The sequence below is a fragment of the Paramisgurnus dabryanus genome, chromosome 12 (genome assembly GCF_030506205.2).
Source record: "Paramisgurnus dabryanus chromosome 12, PD_genome_1.1, whole genome shotgun sequence".
NCBI classification, from domain to species: domain Eukaryota; kingdom Metazoa; phylum Chordata; class Actinopteri; order Cypriniformes; family Cobitidae; genus Paramisgurnus; species Paramisgurnus dabryanus.
Genome location: NC_133348.1, coordinates 3,811,281 through 3,827,577, shown reverse-complemented (window position 1 = coordinate 3,827,577; position 16,297 = coordinate 3,811,281). Strand labels below are relative to the sequence as shown.

The 16,297-nt window shown below is 35.3% G+C and overlaps 1 protein-coding gene across 1 annotated transcript in view; it reads left to right on the top strand.

The window, feature by feature from the left end:
• The window catches only part of nkain2 (sodium/potassium transporting ATPase interacting 2), a 203,796-nt gene extending 195,981 nt beyond the window's left edge, over positions 1 to 7,815 (top strand). Inside the window, exon 7 of the mRNA XM_065256221.2 lies at positions 4,425 to 7,815. Within this exon, the coding sequence (XP_065112293.1) occupies positions 4,425 to 4,434 (10 nt within the window). The 3' untranslated portion in view covers positions 4,435 to 7,815. The remainder of the gene's footprint in view (positions 1 to 4,424) is intronic.
• The last annotated feature ends 8,482 nt before the right edge of the window (positions 7,816 to 16,297 follow it).

The following is a 16,297-nucleotide window of genomic DNA, read 5'->3' as shown; positions in this document are numbered from 1 at the left end:
AGATCTATAGGTGTATGAGCTATTAAAGGAGTATTCAATTTTCTTAAAAGACAGATCCAGATAATTTACTCACCACCATGTCATCCAAAATGTTGATGTCTTTCTTTGTTCAGTCGAGAAGAAATTGTGTTTTTTGAGGAAAACATTGCAGATTTTTCTAATTTTAATGGACTTTAATAGAGCCCAACAATTAACACTTAACTCAACACTTAACAGTTTTTTTCAACTGAGTTTCAAAGGACTCTTAACGATCCCAAACGAGGCATATGGGTCTTATCTAGCAAAACGATTGTCATTTTTGACAAGAAAAATAAAAATATGCACTTTTAAACCACAACTTCTCGTCTAGGTCCGGTCCAGCGTGACCTAACGTAAATGCGTAGTGACGTAGGGGGGTCACGTGTTACATATATAAAACGCACATTTGAGGACCATTGTAAACAATAAACTGACACAAAGACATTAATTAGTATCAGTTGACATACAACAACGTAGGAACGGTCCTCTTCCAACACACTTGTAAACACTGGGGCGGAGTTTCGCGTTCGTCCTCTGTGACCTCTTGACGTCATGACGTATTGCGTGGGGTCACGCTGACGCACGCAACAAGTTGCGGTTTAAAAGTGCATATTTTTTATTTTTCTTGTCTAAAATGACAATCGTTTTGCTAGATAAGACCCTTATGCCTCGTTTGGGATCGTTTATAGTCCTTTGAAACTCCGTTGAAAAAAACTGTTAAGTGTTGAGTTAAGTATTAAATGTTGGGCTCTATTAAAAGTCCATTAAAATGAGAAAAATCCTGCAATGTTTTCCTCTTTCTTCTCGACTGAACAAAGAAAGACATCAACATTTTGGATGACATGGTGGTGAGTAAATTATCTGGATTTTTCTTTTAAGAAAATGGACTATTCCTTTAAATAACATTAATCGTATTTTCACCATGGCATCATTTAAAGTCATCTTTGGCCTCTGGGTGAGATATCAGCCCAGCTGATGTGAAAACATATGGCGGGGGTCCAAATGTGCCTGTCGCTGGTCTTGGCACGCAAGTGACATCAAAATACCAGCCGGGACGTTCCGCAGCCATCCTCCAGGGAAAGAAGGGCACAGCTGAGCTGCCCAGCATCTGAATTCAGAGACAAGAGAAGAGCCAACTGGAATCCAGTCAGCGATGTGAGATCACAACGGATATCCCTTATGGATTTAGATAGCGAGGGAGCAAGATTCTCCCATAATATTGAACCACAGTTTGTCTCTGGAGATTTTGGTCATCGGTCAGTAATTTTTTACCTTTTGGGAGTTCACATATGAGCAATTCCTGAAAAGTCAGGGTAACAGTTGTATTGTAGTATTATTTGTTATTCTGGCCAATGTGTAAAAGGAATTGACCACTTTCATAAAAAAGATTCTGATAATTTACTCACTCCCATGCATGTCATCCCAGATGTCTTCCTTTGTTCAGTCAAGAAAAAAATTACGTTTTGTGAGGAAAACATTACAGAGCCCTTTTCACAAGAACAATACGGAAAATGCATACGGGATTATGTAAATGATGCAGACATGTAGTAAATCATAAATATAAACAGCTGATCTGTCTATTATAAATCTGACAAAACTTAAAGGTGACATAGAATGATTGAACAGGGTATTTATCCTTTTTCTGTGATGTGACATGTAGACAAACATTTTTTGTTTGGGTCTGTAATGCCTTAGAAGCTTCCTAAAAACCTCTCTCAGATAGCTCTATTAGGGTGGGGGATTTTAAACAAGTGGTTTTGCACCTATTTGGCTCCCCCTACTGGTTAAACTTGCAATCTCATTACTGATTGGCTGTCTTTGCTGCCACTCAAAAAATTTAGGCAATTATTTTAAAGTGGAGGGGCAGGGAGATGCCTGTGATGATGTCATAAGCATCAGTTTTTCAGATTGGGCCGTTTTCTGGCTGACATTTCTAAAAGAGGAATTTCTATGAGACTGAGATGTTTAGCATGTCTAGCACTGTTTGTATATTCGTGAATGCGGGTAGACTACCATTATTCAACAAAGACGAGGTAAAAATGGTTTTTCATTCTCTGTCCCCTTTAAAGACTCTTTGGAGATATGAAGGATGCAATAATACTCTATACTGTAGGTACTCAAGATTAACATAAGATTAGCAGAAACAGTGCACGGTATGTGACCTTTAAGTAAATGACACCTTCATGGTGTAATGCATTTTTGACTGTGATATTTTCTGCCACAGGTGCGTTTACATAGGCTTTTAAATCAATGACAAGTTACAATGCTTTGTGCATCTTTTAAGATCCATCCGTCCTTGTCTTCTGGGAGCAGATGGAGGAGAATTACTGTATACAGAATCCACAGAAAGAGAAGAGAGGAAATTAATTGCTCTTATAAAAGAGCAACACTCCCTTGTTACCCATAAGCGCTTTTCTGTTTTTACTTAGTAAAAGTATCTTGCGCTGAGTATTTACTGTCAGTCGTTGTTTTGTATTTATTACATGGCCGGCTGACTAAACCACTCTGTCACGAGTCTTTTGCTTTTGTAAATGTCAGAGGGTCTCTTTTCCATAATGCATTGGAGTGCTTTGAATGGCAGATCTATCCATAGACAGATTGCATATTTTGATATGACGGTGGGAGATTTTTGTATGCATGCTTTGGTAAAAAAAAAAGGGTGCATCTGCTTTCTGTGCTTCTTAGATGCAGCATGGAGAAAAATAGAAAAGCGTAATGAAAAGTGGAAAAGGTCACGGCTAATAATTCGTTGAAAGGGCAGAAGACATTACTATGCGACTCAAAGATGATGCAAAACCCCACATAGACACAAAAAGATGCTTTGTTTTAGCCAGCTACAAAAAACTGCTCATTGATGGAGTTTATCAACCCTCATCTTGTTGATGAATTTTAAAGTGCTTACATTAGAGCTTCTCAAAAGGTTGGTTGTAAACCAAAAATGGAGTGCCGATAGTATCACGGACAGCACGAAAAATAATACTAAATTTCAAATAATAAAAATCAACTAAATGCACATTCTTAAAAAAAGGTTAAATTACAACCCAACGAGTTGGGTTTGTCCCTTTTTGACCCAACGCTGGGTAAAAAAAATAGTGCTGGGCAAAGATTAATCGCATACAAAATAAAAGTGTATTTTTGCATAATATATGAGTGTGTACTGTGTGTAATTATTAAGTATATATAAATGTATTTATTTATTTATTCTTTATTATATATAAACAAAAAATTTGATATATAAATAAAAATGTATAAATGTATGTGGGTGTGTTTAAATATATATAATAATTACACACAGCACACACTCATATATTATGCAAAAATTCACTTTTTTGTATGCGATTAATCGTCGCCCAGCACTAAAAATAAACCAGCATTTTTTGTGTGTGTATTTAGCTTCCCATTAAGCAATTATGCATTCAAAATCTAATAGGTGGCCATACACAGCCCCGACATGTAGGCTAAAACAAGGCAACATCAGTAGAAATTTCATAGACATCTAACAAACAATAAACAAGTAAATAAAAAAAATAAATCCAATCACTGTTGACTTATCTTACAAGTTATTTTGGCAAAAATGACTTTAACCCAAATTCAAGTTTATTTTGGCTAAAGGTGGGTTACTCATAGCCGTGCTCCTTTGGATTTAAAGTTAACCTATACAGTGAAATGTCCGCTATTGCTTGCTGGGTTAAATAATTTAAAGGGCACCTATTATGCAAAATTAACTTTTACAAGGTGTTGGGACATAATGTGTGTTGGAAGTGTGTGAACACAACCACCCTATGATGAAATTCACCGCTTCTTGTTTTTTAATCCCCATTAAACCAAAGCAGTCTCATTGGACATTCCGTTTTAATTCTCTTATCAATGTGAGGTCACATTGAGAAAGCCCCGCCCAGTAACAGTATTGCATTACCATAGTTTTCACCCTGAGTGAGTTATACTTTGTCCACTAGATACGTTTGTTTTAGACTGTATTAATCAGATCTATTTGAACTGAAAGCACTCACCGTCTGTTTGTAAGGAAGTGATTTGCATTTAAAGGTACAGACATTAAAACACCCCATGCCCATTGCTCCCACCCAAATAGGGGCATTTTGGGTATGCTATAATAAATGATCTGCGGGGTATTTTGAGCTGAAACTTCATAGACACATTCTGGGCACATCTACATCTTGATAATAAGTGCCCTTTAAATATTTTTGGGCCTACTGTATGTAATTTATAAAGGCATTTCCAAGTTTAATTTTTAGGACATTTTTCTATGCTACACAGTTTTAATAATGTTGGGTCGACAATGTAAAGGCTCAGTTTAAATTCTGAGTCCTGATTCAAAATAATTTTAAGGTCTGGATAAGATGCTCTTTAACACTTTCCCATTTTCTTTGTTTATTTTTCCTCTATAGGTCAAAGTGAGAGGATATCTGCCTTATCAACCAATCAAAACGAAGAACTGATGTTCGTCTTTCTACGTAAATGTCTTAACATGATAGTGTCTTACGAACTGTCGGAGGAACACAGAACCGACGTTTAACCTCACAAACTAATGCAACCTAGCGGATTTTCTTTGTCTATGCCCAGCCCTTCCTCTCTCTCTCTCTCTCTCTCTCTCTCTCTCGGTCTCTCTCAGCACCCGAGCATCGCTGCAGAGATCCGGGAGGTACGAGAGAGCCACCCTGTGGCCAAGCTCCCTCAGCAGACTCTTGCTTCATTGCAACCATGAACAATGCAAAGCGGTGCTGAGCAAATGAGCAGATTGTGTTGATCTCTGCGGATGCCAGAAGACAGAAATTACAAAGACTTGGAATCGTGCAATGGACCGGGTGGATCCAAGCAGGACAAAAACCATCCGCACTTAAAGAATGTTCGTTAACCAGTCAGTATGATATTAGTTAACTGATGTAGTTTTACAATCTTCAAATGTTGACTGGGGTAAATTGTCGTGGTCGTGTTTACAAAGGGTTATTCTAGCAGTCACGGTTTTCTTACCCGATTAGTTTTTCTTCTCCTGGATGTACGTGTGCGTTGAAAGTGCCAAGACGAGTTACAAAAAAACGAATAAAGATAACAGTAGCTGCTAAGAGATTCATATTTTTTGGAGTTAAAGGATGATTTTATCAGATCAACGTCAACACAGGATCAACCGTACTTGTTTGCATGGGGTGTCAAAAGTCTGTTGCGTATTTAATATCTTTCAGCTAGAAATAGGCCGACCTTGGAAGAGGTAGCAGTTGGCCGTCAAGCGACTGTCCTTGCTCCAAAAGGTTGTTTGTGAATATCGTGTTTTTTAAGATGGTGTTGAGTCCTGTTATCGAGATACCGAATAGAATACAGTCGTAACTTCTTTCTATCTTAAGCCTTTTTTTAACGTGTGCCACTGTTCGCTATTTTCTAGTAGACTAATAATTTATTATGCCATGTAGGTGGGCATTTTTCGAGATAAATGTAAAATATTTGGAGGGGGTGGGAATAGAGAGAAAGTCAATATGGGTTGGAACTTTTTGTTTTGTGTCATACCAAGAAGGTGAAAACCAGTTTCAAATGCAAGTTTCAAATTTGTGCCCGGATTTCGTGCGAGAGCTCTGTTCATGTTCCCCTTTAAAAAAAGCTATTCGGGGATTTCCACTCTTTCATTTAGCTGTACTGTATGGCAACCTCCTGAATATCACGAAACAATTGTGAGCCTGGACCACAAAATTAAGTCGCATGGGTATATTTGAAGAGTTTGGTTCCAAAACAAGATAAATCCTTGCCGACTAATTTCGATAAACATGTGTTTTCTATACCAAGAAAGTGACAAGATGAAAATTTTCTGTTACAAAATTTCACATAGCATCTTTAGGTTATAATAACATTAAAAATTCAAATCCGTAATTTGATTTTCAAAGATTTTTTATAAAAACTGATTATTTTTATAGTGGTAAACACTGATTAAAAATAGCCTAAACATTAATGGCATTAATCAAAACACTTACTTTGGTCCTGCTCGATTTTTGTTGGCTTCGCGTAAAATAATAGAAAGTTTTGCATAAGATCCCCTGGGTTCAATGTGTTAGCATGACAGAAGCTTGATGCTGTCGAGAGAACAAGCAACCCGAATTTTTCCGTCTCCTGAGTGCCTCTCACGTAAATTATTAGATTTGATGGCTTGCGTTTCTTTCCCATCACAGAAAACCACCACAGGTTTATTAATGCCATCAAAGTAATATTTTGTTGTTGTTTTTTTGTTGATCACGAAGTACAAAGTAGATGAGGAAAACTAAGATTCTGTGTATTCAACACGCCGCCATTATTGTTTACAATGCGTGGAATGGTGCGCATTCTGCAGGGAAGGAGTGGAGCTTATTGCATTTTGGGGGAAAAAGGGAGAAAAGATGACAGAATAACACGATTTTGCATAAAATTAAGAATTTACTTTTAAATACTGACCTGATACAATACTAGTTTTGGCGGTAACAATTTTTTCTTAAATGCCGTTTATCGCGTTTTGGAACCAAACTTTTAATTTGTAGCAATCGTCAACAATACATTCTATGGGTCAAAATTATTGATTTTTTAATAACAAAAATAATTAGGATATTAAAGCAACACCAAAGAGTTTTTTTTTACCTTAAAATAACGTTTCCAAAAAAGTTTCAGTGGTTCATCCACTCAAAACAGGGTGAATGGCACTTTCACATTCGCTTTGCAACCCTCTATCGGCCAAAACCGCACTAAAGAAGTTTCCAACCGTCGGGTAGTGGTCCTGTAGTTCGAGTGAAAACTACAAAAACTTGCTTTACGGCAGACCTACAATCCAATCAGAGCCAGCTATGCTGCAGTTTTTACGACAGTGCTAATGAACAATTACGCGTCTAACCTGTAGGGGGAGCAAAGAGCAATAACTCTTTAGTGTTGCTTTAAATAACAGTCCCTCCAGAAAAACGTGATTATGCGATCGCATGATTCAATGCATAATCAGAGTCCCCATATTTATGCGAGGACAGCATTTTTTCAAATGTGCCGCACTTTCGCTGCATAAATTGCAGATTTTCAAGTGCGTTTTTTGCATGATTTCATAATCAATAATCGTAGCAAAAATCACATATATCTTAGCAGAAAGTTGAAAAATATTGCATTTACTTCACATGAGCACAGCCATGTCCCCTGCTGCCATGGGAACATTATGAAGTGACATAATTACCCGACCGCAGTTTTTGCAAGTTCTCGCAGTTTTTGCAAATTCCCGCAGTTTTGCAAGTTCCCGCCATTTCATTGCATAAAATTGCATAAATATCCCGCATATTCCATAGCATTTTTTAAGAAAACAAGATCAAGGATTTTTGATGTATGTATCATTAGTAATATGTGTTGCTAAAGACTTCATTTGGACAACTTTAAAGGCAATTTTCTCAATATTTCGATTTATTTTATTTATTTTTTTTGCACCCTCGGATTCCAGATTTCAAATAGTTGTATCTCAGACAAATATTGTCCTTTCCTAACAAACCATACATTAAAGCAACACTATGTAGTTTTTTTACCTTTAAATAATGTCTCTAAAATTATTTCAGTGATAGAACAACTTTTAACTGGACAAATTGTACTGTTGCTTCAACCTGAGCAGCCTCCTAGCTGCTACAAGCACACTCTGAAAGTGGCGGTGGAGGGTAGAGGACACAGCCCCGCCCCTCACCCTGCCTGCAGAAGAGTGTCTGATACCAGGCACTGTTGTGCTTTTCAACCACATGGGGGAGCTGTAAGTCATTTTACATGGAAACTACATAGTGTTGCTTTAACGGAAAGCTTATTTATGATGGATACATCCCAGATAAAAAAATGACCCTTATGAATGGTGTTGTGGTCCAGGGTCACAATTTCCTTTTATACCACACTTTCAATCGTCTAGAATATTTCGCATATAGCCCTCGGATGATGAATCTAAGTATAAAATGTCTTTATTTTGGTCAAACTGCCATGCCATAGCTAAATAACACATTTTGCATTGCCCTACAGGTAAATGGATGATGAAATATGTATTTTACCTTTTCTCTTAAACTGATTCCTTTATGTGTGCAGAAACTGTCGGGTCAGGTTATATATTCAAATTCCCAGAGAGAAAGTGCCTAAACAACATCCTGTTAACATTGCAATAAATGGCAATCTGCTCTGATTCAGAATGGCTGAATATAAACAGAGGGTCTAACTGGGCTGTGTTTAATTGATCCCCATGTGAACTGCACTGGCAACGCTTAATGGCTCTGATAATTAATAAAAAATATTTTAGCCGCACTGCTCTCCAGACCTGGCAGGCAAATAATTCCCTATGGTCCTTTACAAGTTATTTGTGATTCTGTTTCAGTATGAAGCGATTTGTTCATATGGTTAATGGAACAGAATAATAAAACCATGAAAGTAAATCTACTGTATGGGTCTCAAAAAAACTTTAGCATTTCGGCATTTTATTAATGATAACATCATGAATAATAATAAAACAATCTAACCTAATGAGATTCACTAATGGGATTAATAAGGGATTGGGAAAACCTCAATGCTAAACTACAATTCAGATGCATTACAGTAATGAGAGACTGGGGAAATGTGCTGTTATGAAAATAATGTTGTCCTACTGTAATGTATCCTAAAATATATTGAATGTTCTGGTAACACTTTACAATAAACAATAAGCTAACAATGAGCAATATAATGTTTCAGCATTTATTTATCTTTGTTAATCTTAGTTAGTGCCTATACAATTGTGTTAGTTCATTGTGCATTAACTATATTGCAATTTTTAACTAAGATTAATAAATGCTGTGGTATTGTTCAATGTTGTGTTAACAAATACAACCTTATTGTAAAGTGTTAACAGTTTTCTTCATGCTAAATTGATTTTCTTTATATGTTTTCTTTTAATTTGTGATCTGAACTGCTTTATTCTGTTTGCATAAATTCCTGAAAGATTGCAGATGTTACATTCGCCTGGCTGGTGTACAAATGACTTTTAAGATGTGTGTGTATATACATTTTGATTGATTTAAACATGGTGCTTAATTAGACTTAACATATTGAATAAAAAAGTAAAGTTAAAGCAAATGTTACAATTCTTCAACTTGCAAGGAACAGTCTAAGCTTACGTGCATTAAAAACATGTAAAACAAGCCCTGATAGTCACACCTACTATAAGCTGTGGTAAGTGTCACATCTGATTATCAGTATTATTGAGCTGAGAGACGCCTGAATGATAATGAATATGCTACAAGTTCAGGAATTCTTGCATGATGCCTCGACCCGGGCCAGGAGTATACAGTGTGTGATTTCACCATGACAATGCTCTGACCAAAACTGTAAATAAAAAAATGGATTTTGAAATGAGTTTAAATTCTTGTGAAATGTTCAATATGATCCAAACTGAGTCACTTGAATTTGCTGTAGAATATAAAACTGTATTTTTCTAGGCATAGATGAATAGTAATAAGTTCTGTACATGGTAATGACATTTCGTGAGCCTCAAACACAATTGTTTCCTTCTTCTTATGGGCATGCAAAAGACAGCTGGAAAACAGGCCAATCTCAACAAGACACTGACTGTGAACATTAAACTACACAATAAATTCATAACAATGTTGTTACAATGCTATAAACAAATTAAGCGATAATGCTATTTGCTACCGTTCTACTATTGGTGTTACAGTTACGTTTTGCAGGTCAATACTGAAAAAAACACAAAGTTACAACTCAGAAATGTCTATTTCCAATCGCTGAATAATTGATTATCCCTAAAATCCCTAAAAAGTTTCAAACATAAGGTAGGTTTTTACACACACAGAGCTACTGAACTAAACTGGTCTGAAAAACAGCCAATCAAAGCAGAGCTTAACATTATTTTTCATCACCTGGATATTATGGATATTTTTTGCACTTAATAGAGCCACAAACCTTCTATGTATACGTCAGAGAACAATATAAAGGGGACATACCATGAAAATTAGACTTTTTTCATGTTTAAGTGTTATAATTGGGTCCCCATTGCTTCTATGAACCTAGAAAATGTGAATCGTGGAGATCAACCCAATAACTTAGTTTGGTAAACCATTCTCCACATGTGAAAAAATAGGTCATTGAAATTTGACTCCCCTGGTGATGTCAGAAGGGGATAATAACCCCCTTAATCTGCACTCTCCAACCATGCCACTTAGTGCATAGATCAGCTCATTTGTATTTTAAAGGACACACCCAAAACGGCAAATTTTTGCTTACACCAACAAAGTGACAATTTTAACATGCTATAATACAGGGCTGCGTTCTCCGAAACTACCTTAACGCTACGTCGTTCTTAAGTTGTACCTTAAGCTGTACCTTAACGCTAATACGTGTTTTCCGAAACGTTCTTAGTTACGTATCACTTCTGTAAGTCGTTCGTTCGGAAGGTTGGTCTGGAGCACTCTTAGCTATACCTTATCCCACATGACTCCACTAGGGGCTTCATAAAAGCTTACATTGCAGTCTATATAACTAAATATTTGTAAAAAAAAAAAACACTCCGTGTTTAATTATGCAAATATTTTTATATTTAAAGAATAAACCATTCACATAATTAGACATCATTACATTGATGGTTGTTAGATTTTTAATTATGTTTTCCAAAGGGACATCAACTGCGAACTATTAAATGCTACAGGATTAAGAAACTATTTAAAAAATATATTTTGGGTGATGGAGTTGGTGAAACTGGCAGCTATACAGCGAATCCTACTATTTCATTTGTGCATTTCATATCCGTTAAATCTTAGTCTACCGGCAAGTATTTTAGCTGCATAAATAAATCAGGTAAAATAAAAAATAAAAAACTAATTAGGATTGTTCATGTTATTTTTTATGTTTTATAACTTTGAGGCAACTGCATGCCATATTCTTTATAAACATTCAAAACAAACTGCGCACTTGCTTATAGTCTCCTAAGGTCAACACAATTTCCACATTAAAACTAATCAAAGCTAAAATCTAAAGTAATCATAATATATATTTATTTATATATATTATATGTTATATTTGAGGTAGACAGACAGGCTCCAGAAATGCGTCCATTAAGCTTTATCCGCATTGTAACGAGGCTGCTTGGGCATCCACTGTCCAAGCACAATAAACGCGTGAACTAATGAACAACAACAGTTTGTTTTTATATATTTTAAGTGTAATGCACAGCCAAGTACCTGCACGACCCACTTTATTCCCCTGTGCAACGCACTTATTGGGAACCCCTAATATAAATGATAATTTCAAGTGAAGGCATAGCGGATGAATTAGAGCAGTTTAAACATGATTTGGAAATAAAGTTGCGGGTTTTGCACGGGTTTGATATAAATTATAGAAGGTTGAATTTAGTTGTTTTTCAATTTGAAATATTTTTTAACAGATATTCCTAATAAATTTAACTTGAACTATTTCTAAAATGTTTCTTTAATAAAGAACACCGCTATCTCATAACGCAGCGAAACCTATTACATAAAGTGAATAATTGATTGTCGAGCAATCGATATCAACCTATTCAGCACCTCCACCATGGACAGCACCCACTAAGGTCGAACTTAAGAAGGTTTACCTTAAGCAACATCCTAAGGTATAGTTCGGAGAACACACGTAGGAAAGGTATACTTGTAGTTAAGGTGTACCTTTTGAGTCTTCGTAGCGCGCTAAGAGAGAACGTTATCGGAGAACGCACCCCAGTAAATTATCTAGATGATATTTTGAGATAAAACTTCACAAATGTACTCTGGGTACAACAAAGGTTTATTTGACATCTTAAAGCATCATAAAACCCGGCTGTTTCAGCTCCAGTCTACCTCACTGTCATTTTGAAAAATGCTACTTAAATGGGCGTGGACGCTGTGAGAAGAACGGTGATGAGTGGGCGGGGCAACTATAAGCTAAGATTTACTAAGATTACCAGTATTACAGAAATAATTAAACTGAATATAATATTTTACACATTTACTTCAGAACCGTATCCATGTGTGATTATCCTGAGCCCCAGACACCAAAAAAAAATTCATTCAAATTACCAAATTTTTTAAGGTAAGTGGTTGCAATCAATTTATTTAAGCTACATTTAAACAAAAAAGATTAGTAAAGTAAAATAAAATAAAAAACTTTGGTTTAAATGTAGCTTAAATAAATTGATTGCAACCACTTTCCTTAAAAAATTGAGTAAATTCAATGAATAATTTTTTTCAGTTCCCCGGCTGACTTGGCTGGACAGAGCACATGCACGCGCGCACACACACAAAAGCGAAACGTCTCCGCATTGGATAAGAACACGCTATCTTATAAATATTAATGAGACACTGTTATGAGGTACTACAGTAATTTGCCACGTCACTGCCCGTGACATTTACACGATTATGGGTTTAAACACGGAAGGCAAAAATATCACAAAAAGCTAAAAAATTAACTAGTTTTATATGCTAAGTTTGTTAACATCTAAAAAAAGTGTTGGTTAGTGTTTCATGACACTTTAAAAAAAGTCTTGTGAAATGTCCCCTTTAAGATATTATTTCAATGCATTTTTTGGCACCTTTAATACAATATGTATGAATGTAGGAGTTGTCTGGTCTCCCAGTTCAGTCTGTTGACTGGTTTTAAAAAGGTTCAGACAATTCAGCCGGTCAGGCTTTTCAGAAATAATCCTGCTGATAACCAGTTTGACCGAGCTGGGATTTCTTAAACTAGTAAAGACCAATGAACCAACTGTTGCTGGTATAGACGGTTTCATCGGAGGCACGTGCGTTGTCGCGGTTACGCCTGAGAGGAACTTAACTTTGGTCTCTGTTTGTTTATTGGTCTGAGGCTAAACCTTGTTGAAAATAACAAAAGTTTTGCTTTCCTTACAAAGAGGGGAGACGGCGATCAAGGATCACAGATACTGTATATGAAGGTAGGTTTGGCAGCCTATCTGTAGTTAACATTGTATAGTAAACTTTTTACACAGTAGCCTAATGTTAATGCTTAGTTAACCTTAGCTTTTGATATGCTTAAGATATGATTTGAAGTAAGGTAATCTACTTGTTGTTTAATTGTTATCAGAAATAAACTACTCTAAAAAGGACTCTTTTTATTGATTCTGTGCAGAGTTTACCAGAAGTTATTTCATTTGTTTATGTTGTTACTTGTGAAACCATCTATAAGAAGCTTTTTTTATGCAGGGTTAATCCACACAGTTTTCCAGGTTGTTTTACTGAATTCAAAGTTAGGTTGAAATTATGCCTTTTTATTTCTGTTGCTTTTAAGAAATTACTTTATATATAATAAAACCAGACAGTGACTCTTTTTCTTCTTTGTACAGTATCTGGTAAAATCACTTCACATCTTTGATAACTTCCTGCTTTTGACAGTTCTTATAGTAGTGTGTTATACAGTGCCTAGCAACAGATTTTGTGAATGATGACTCTCTACCATTAAGAAGAAACTGCTGTCAGTCATTTTCCTCAAGCCTTGAATTTTTTTCATACTCTTCCAGTGATGTGGTTTCTGTTCTTTCATTAATGCTGAAGTCATAATACACTCTTATTAATAAGGATGCTTCACTGTGCCATAGAAGAACCATTTTTGGCGGAATGGTTTCATTGAGAACCTTTAACATCTGAAGAACCTTTCTGTTCCCCCCCAAAAAAATTTAGTGGTGAAAAAGTTTCCTCAGATTATAAAATGGTATGAAAGAAAGGGTAGGAACCTTTGACTGAATGGTTCTTTGAGGAACCTTCGTATATGCCAGCGCTGTGAAGAACCTTTTAAGCACCGCTATTTTTAAAAGTGTAAGCTATACAGTTTGGTATGAAACTGTATATATGAAAGACCAGACTTTCATGACATCACTATATCTTATTATTTCTGTCTGTCAGACCCTCTGTATGCATGCCATAAGTATCCTATATTATTTTGATGTATATTTTATCTGCAGTATTGACATTTCAGTTAATATATTACATAATTAAATATTTAGAATAAAACTATTTATTTATTTAATTTTTACAAAAAGTTTTTTTTCTTACGCAGTTTGACAGTAACTTATTGTAGATTTAAATTTATGTTATTTACTGGCAACAGTTTGTTCAAAGTTTAATGAACATTAAATAAAATAAATAAAACTATACAGAATAAAACTATTTTTCCTTCGGATTTTGGGGCTGTTATTTTAGTTTTAATCTGTAAAGATAAAGACTTTACAGATATTTAAAGTAAATTTAACTTTAAACAAACTGTTACTAGTTAATATACATTGTAATCTACAGCAAGGTACTGGCAACCAGCTGCCAGTAATACTGTAATTTCTACAGAATTATTTTTACAGTGAAACAGTACTTTTATGATATTATACTGTGTGAAATATGATGGTTTAAAAAAGATAAAGCACCTATAGGAACTGCATAGCAACAGCCAGCATTCACATTTTCTTCAGAAAGTCAAAAGTCTAATCTAGGAATTGAAATATGATTTATTTTGAACAGAGATATTTCTTACTCAATAACTCAGATGAGCCTCTGTGTGTTTTTTCGGATTGAACACATACAAACACACTTCACACTAATGTTCAGTGACCTGTGACCCCCCTCCCCCCTTTTGATTTATCACAATGATAACAGATGGTCACATCTCCAGATTTTTTAAATTAGCCCCCTAACAGATGGGCGATCAAGTGTGACTAATACCCATAATTCTGATTTATTAAATAATGATGGGGTTGTGCTTTGAATGGTCACAAAGCAAAGACATTTGAATCTGAAACGTCTTCATTGACAGCAATGCAGTTAATACAGTATGATTTTATGAAACAAACTTATCTCTCTTATCCTCTATAATGTGAAACATAAAAGATGCATTGTTTTATATGCATATGAATAGCAAACCCTTAAAATATGAAATTCATTATATAATGATATTTATTTTATGTTACACATGAATAAATTATTGCAACATGTGTTCTTGTAGCTCAGTTGGCAGGGCATTGCATTAGCAGTGCAAAGATTGTGTGCTCAACTTCAAGCGAACACACATACAGTACCAATAAAACATTTATAGCTTGAACAAATGAAAGTCGCTTTGAATAAAAGCATCTGCCAAATGCATTTATGTAATGTAACAAGCATTCTCTTTTTTCTTTTTTTTTCTTAGAAGATCAAATTTATTTGTGAGCTTGCCAGAGTGAACAAAGATGCTGTTAATGTATAAATGTCATCAGGACCCAGGGGCCTCTGTTTCCAAGAGATCAAAATAAGGAGTCAGAAAGTAGATTTAACATTTAGAGCATCCCCACTGTGACCTATTACTGTGTTCATTTATCTTAAATTCTTCAACAAACATCACACCTCAGCATTTGCTTCTGTCAAATCCCAATAACACAGAAGAAAATTCAAAAGCTTGCCGTTTGAAATTGGTTTATAGTTTTAACATTACCTCCCTCTAGTGACTAGATGCAAGAATGCAATTTAAATCTTTAGATGTAGACTTAAAAATTTTCAAATTTCCCTGTTTTGACATATTGTTTCATTCATTAGACAAATATCATGAATTTCATTCATTTCAGATGTTGCTTTTTGTATATGTAAACTTTTTACTGAAATAAAATTATAATAAAAGTAGATTAAAGTAATATACACTATTACTTTTCCCTATTATTAATGCAATTTTATTATAATAACTATACATGTATTTAATATAAATGTAATTTAAAAGCGCATTTAATAGGTTCAACACAATATTAGTTTGATTTCACCTGGGAGATCCTGACCTTAATAGCATGACGCCCGCTGCGATTTGACTGATTTTACTATAACAAAGGTATATTTTTTTAATATTCATAAGCGGAGTCGCTATTGGTCGGCAGCAGTATAACGTCAAAGTCACTTATTTAATATGCATGAGCCAAACCTTTCCTATTGGTAGGTTAACAAGCAACGTCAACATAATATGATTGATATTCATTAGCAAAACCTTCGCAGTAGTACGATTCATAATCTCACCGCCTGGCGAGCGCTCATAAAACACTTTTGAGGGATACACGTCAAAGTTTTGAAGTAACATGACATCAGTAACGCGATATAGTTATTTTAAACCAAACGTACGTTTTTCCTGTGTATTAAATGTAAAGACGTTTGGACGGTGACTCTTATCGTAGTCGATAAGAAGAAGCTCCGACAACAGGGATTTATTTTTGTACCTCATATGTGGACCCGGAAGTGGTGTAATAGTTACTCTCTGTGTTTAGTTTGTGACTATGAATCAGGACTGTCTGTGTGTTTTAGCA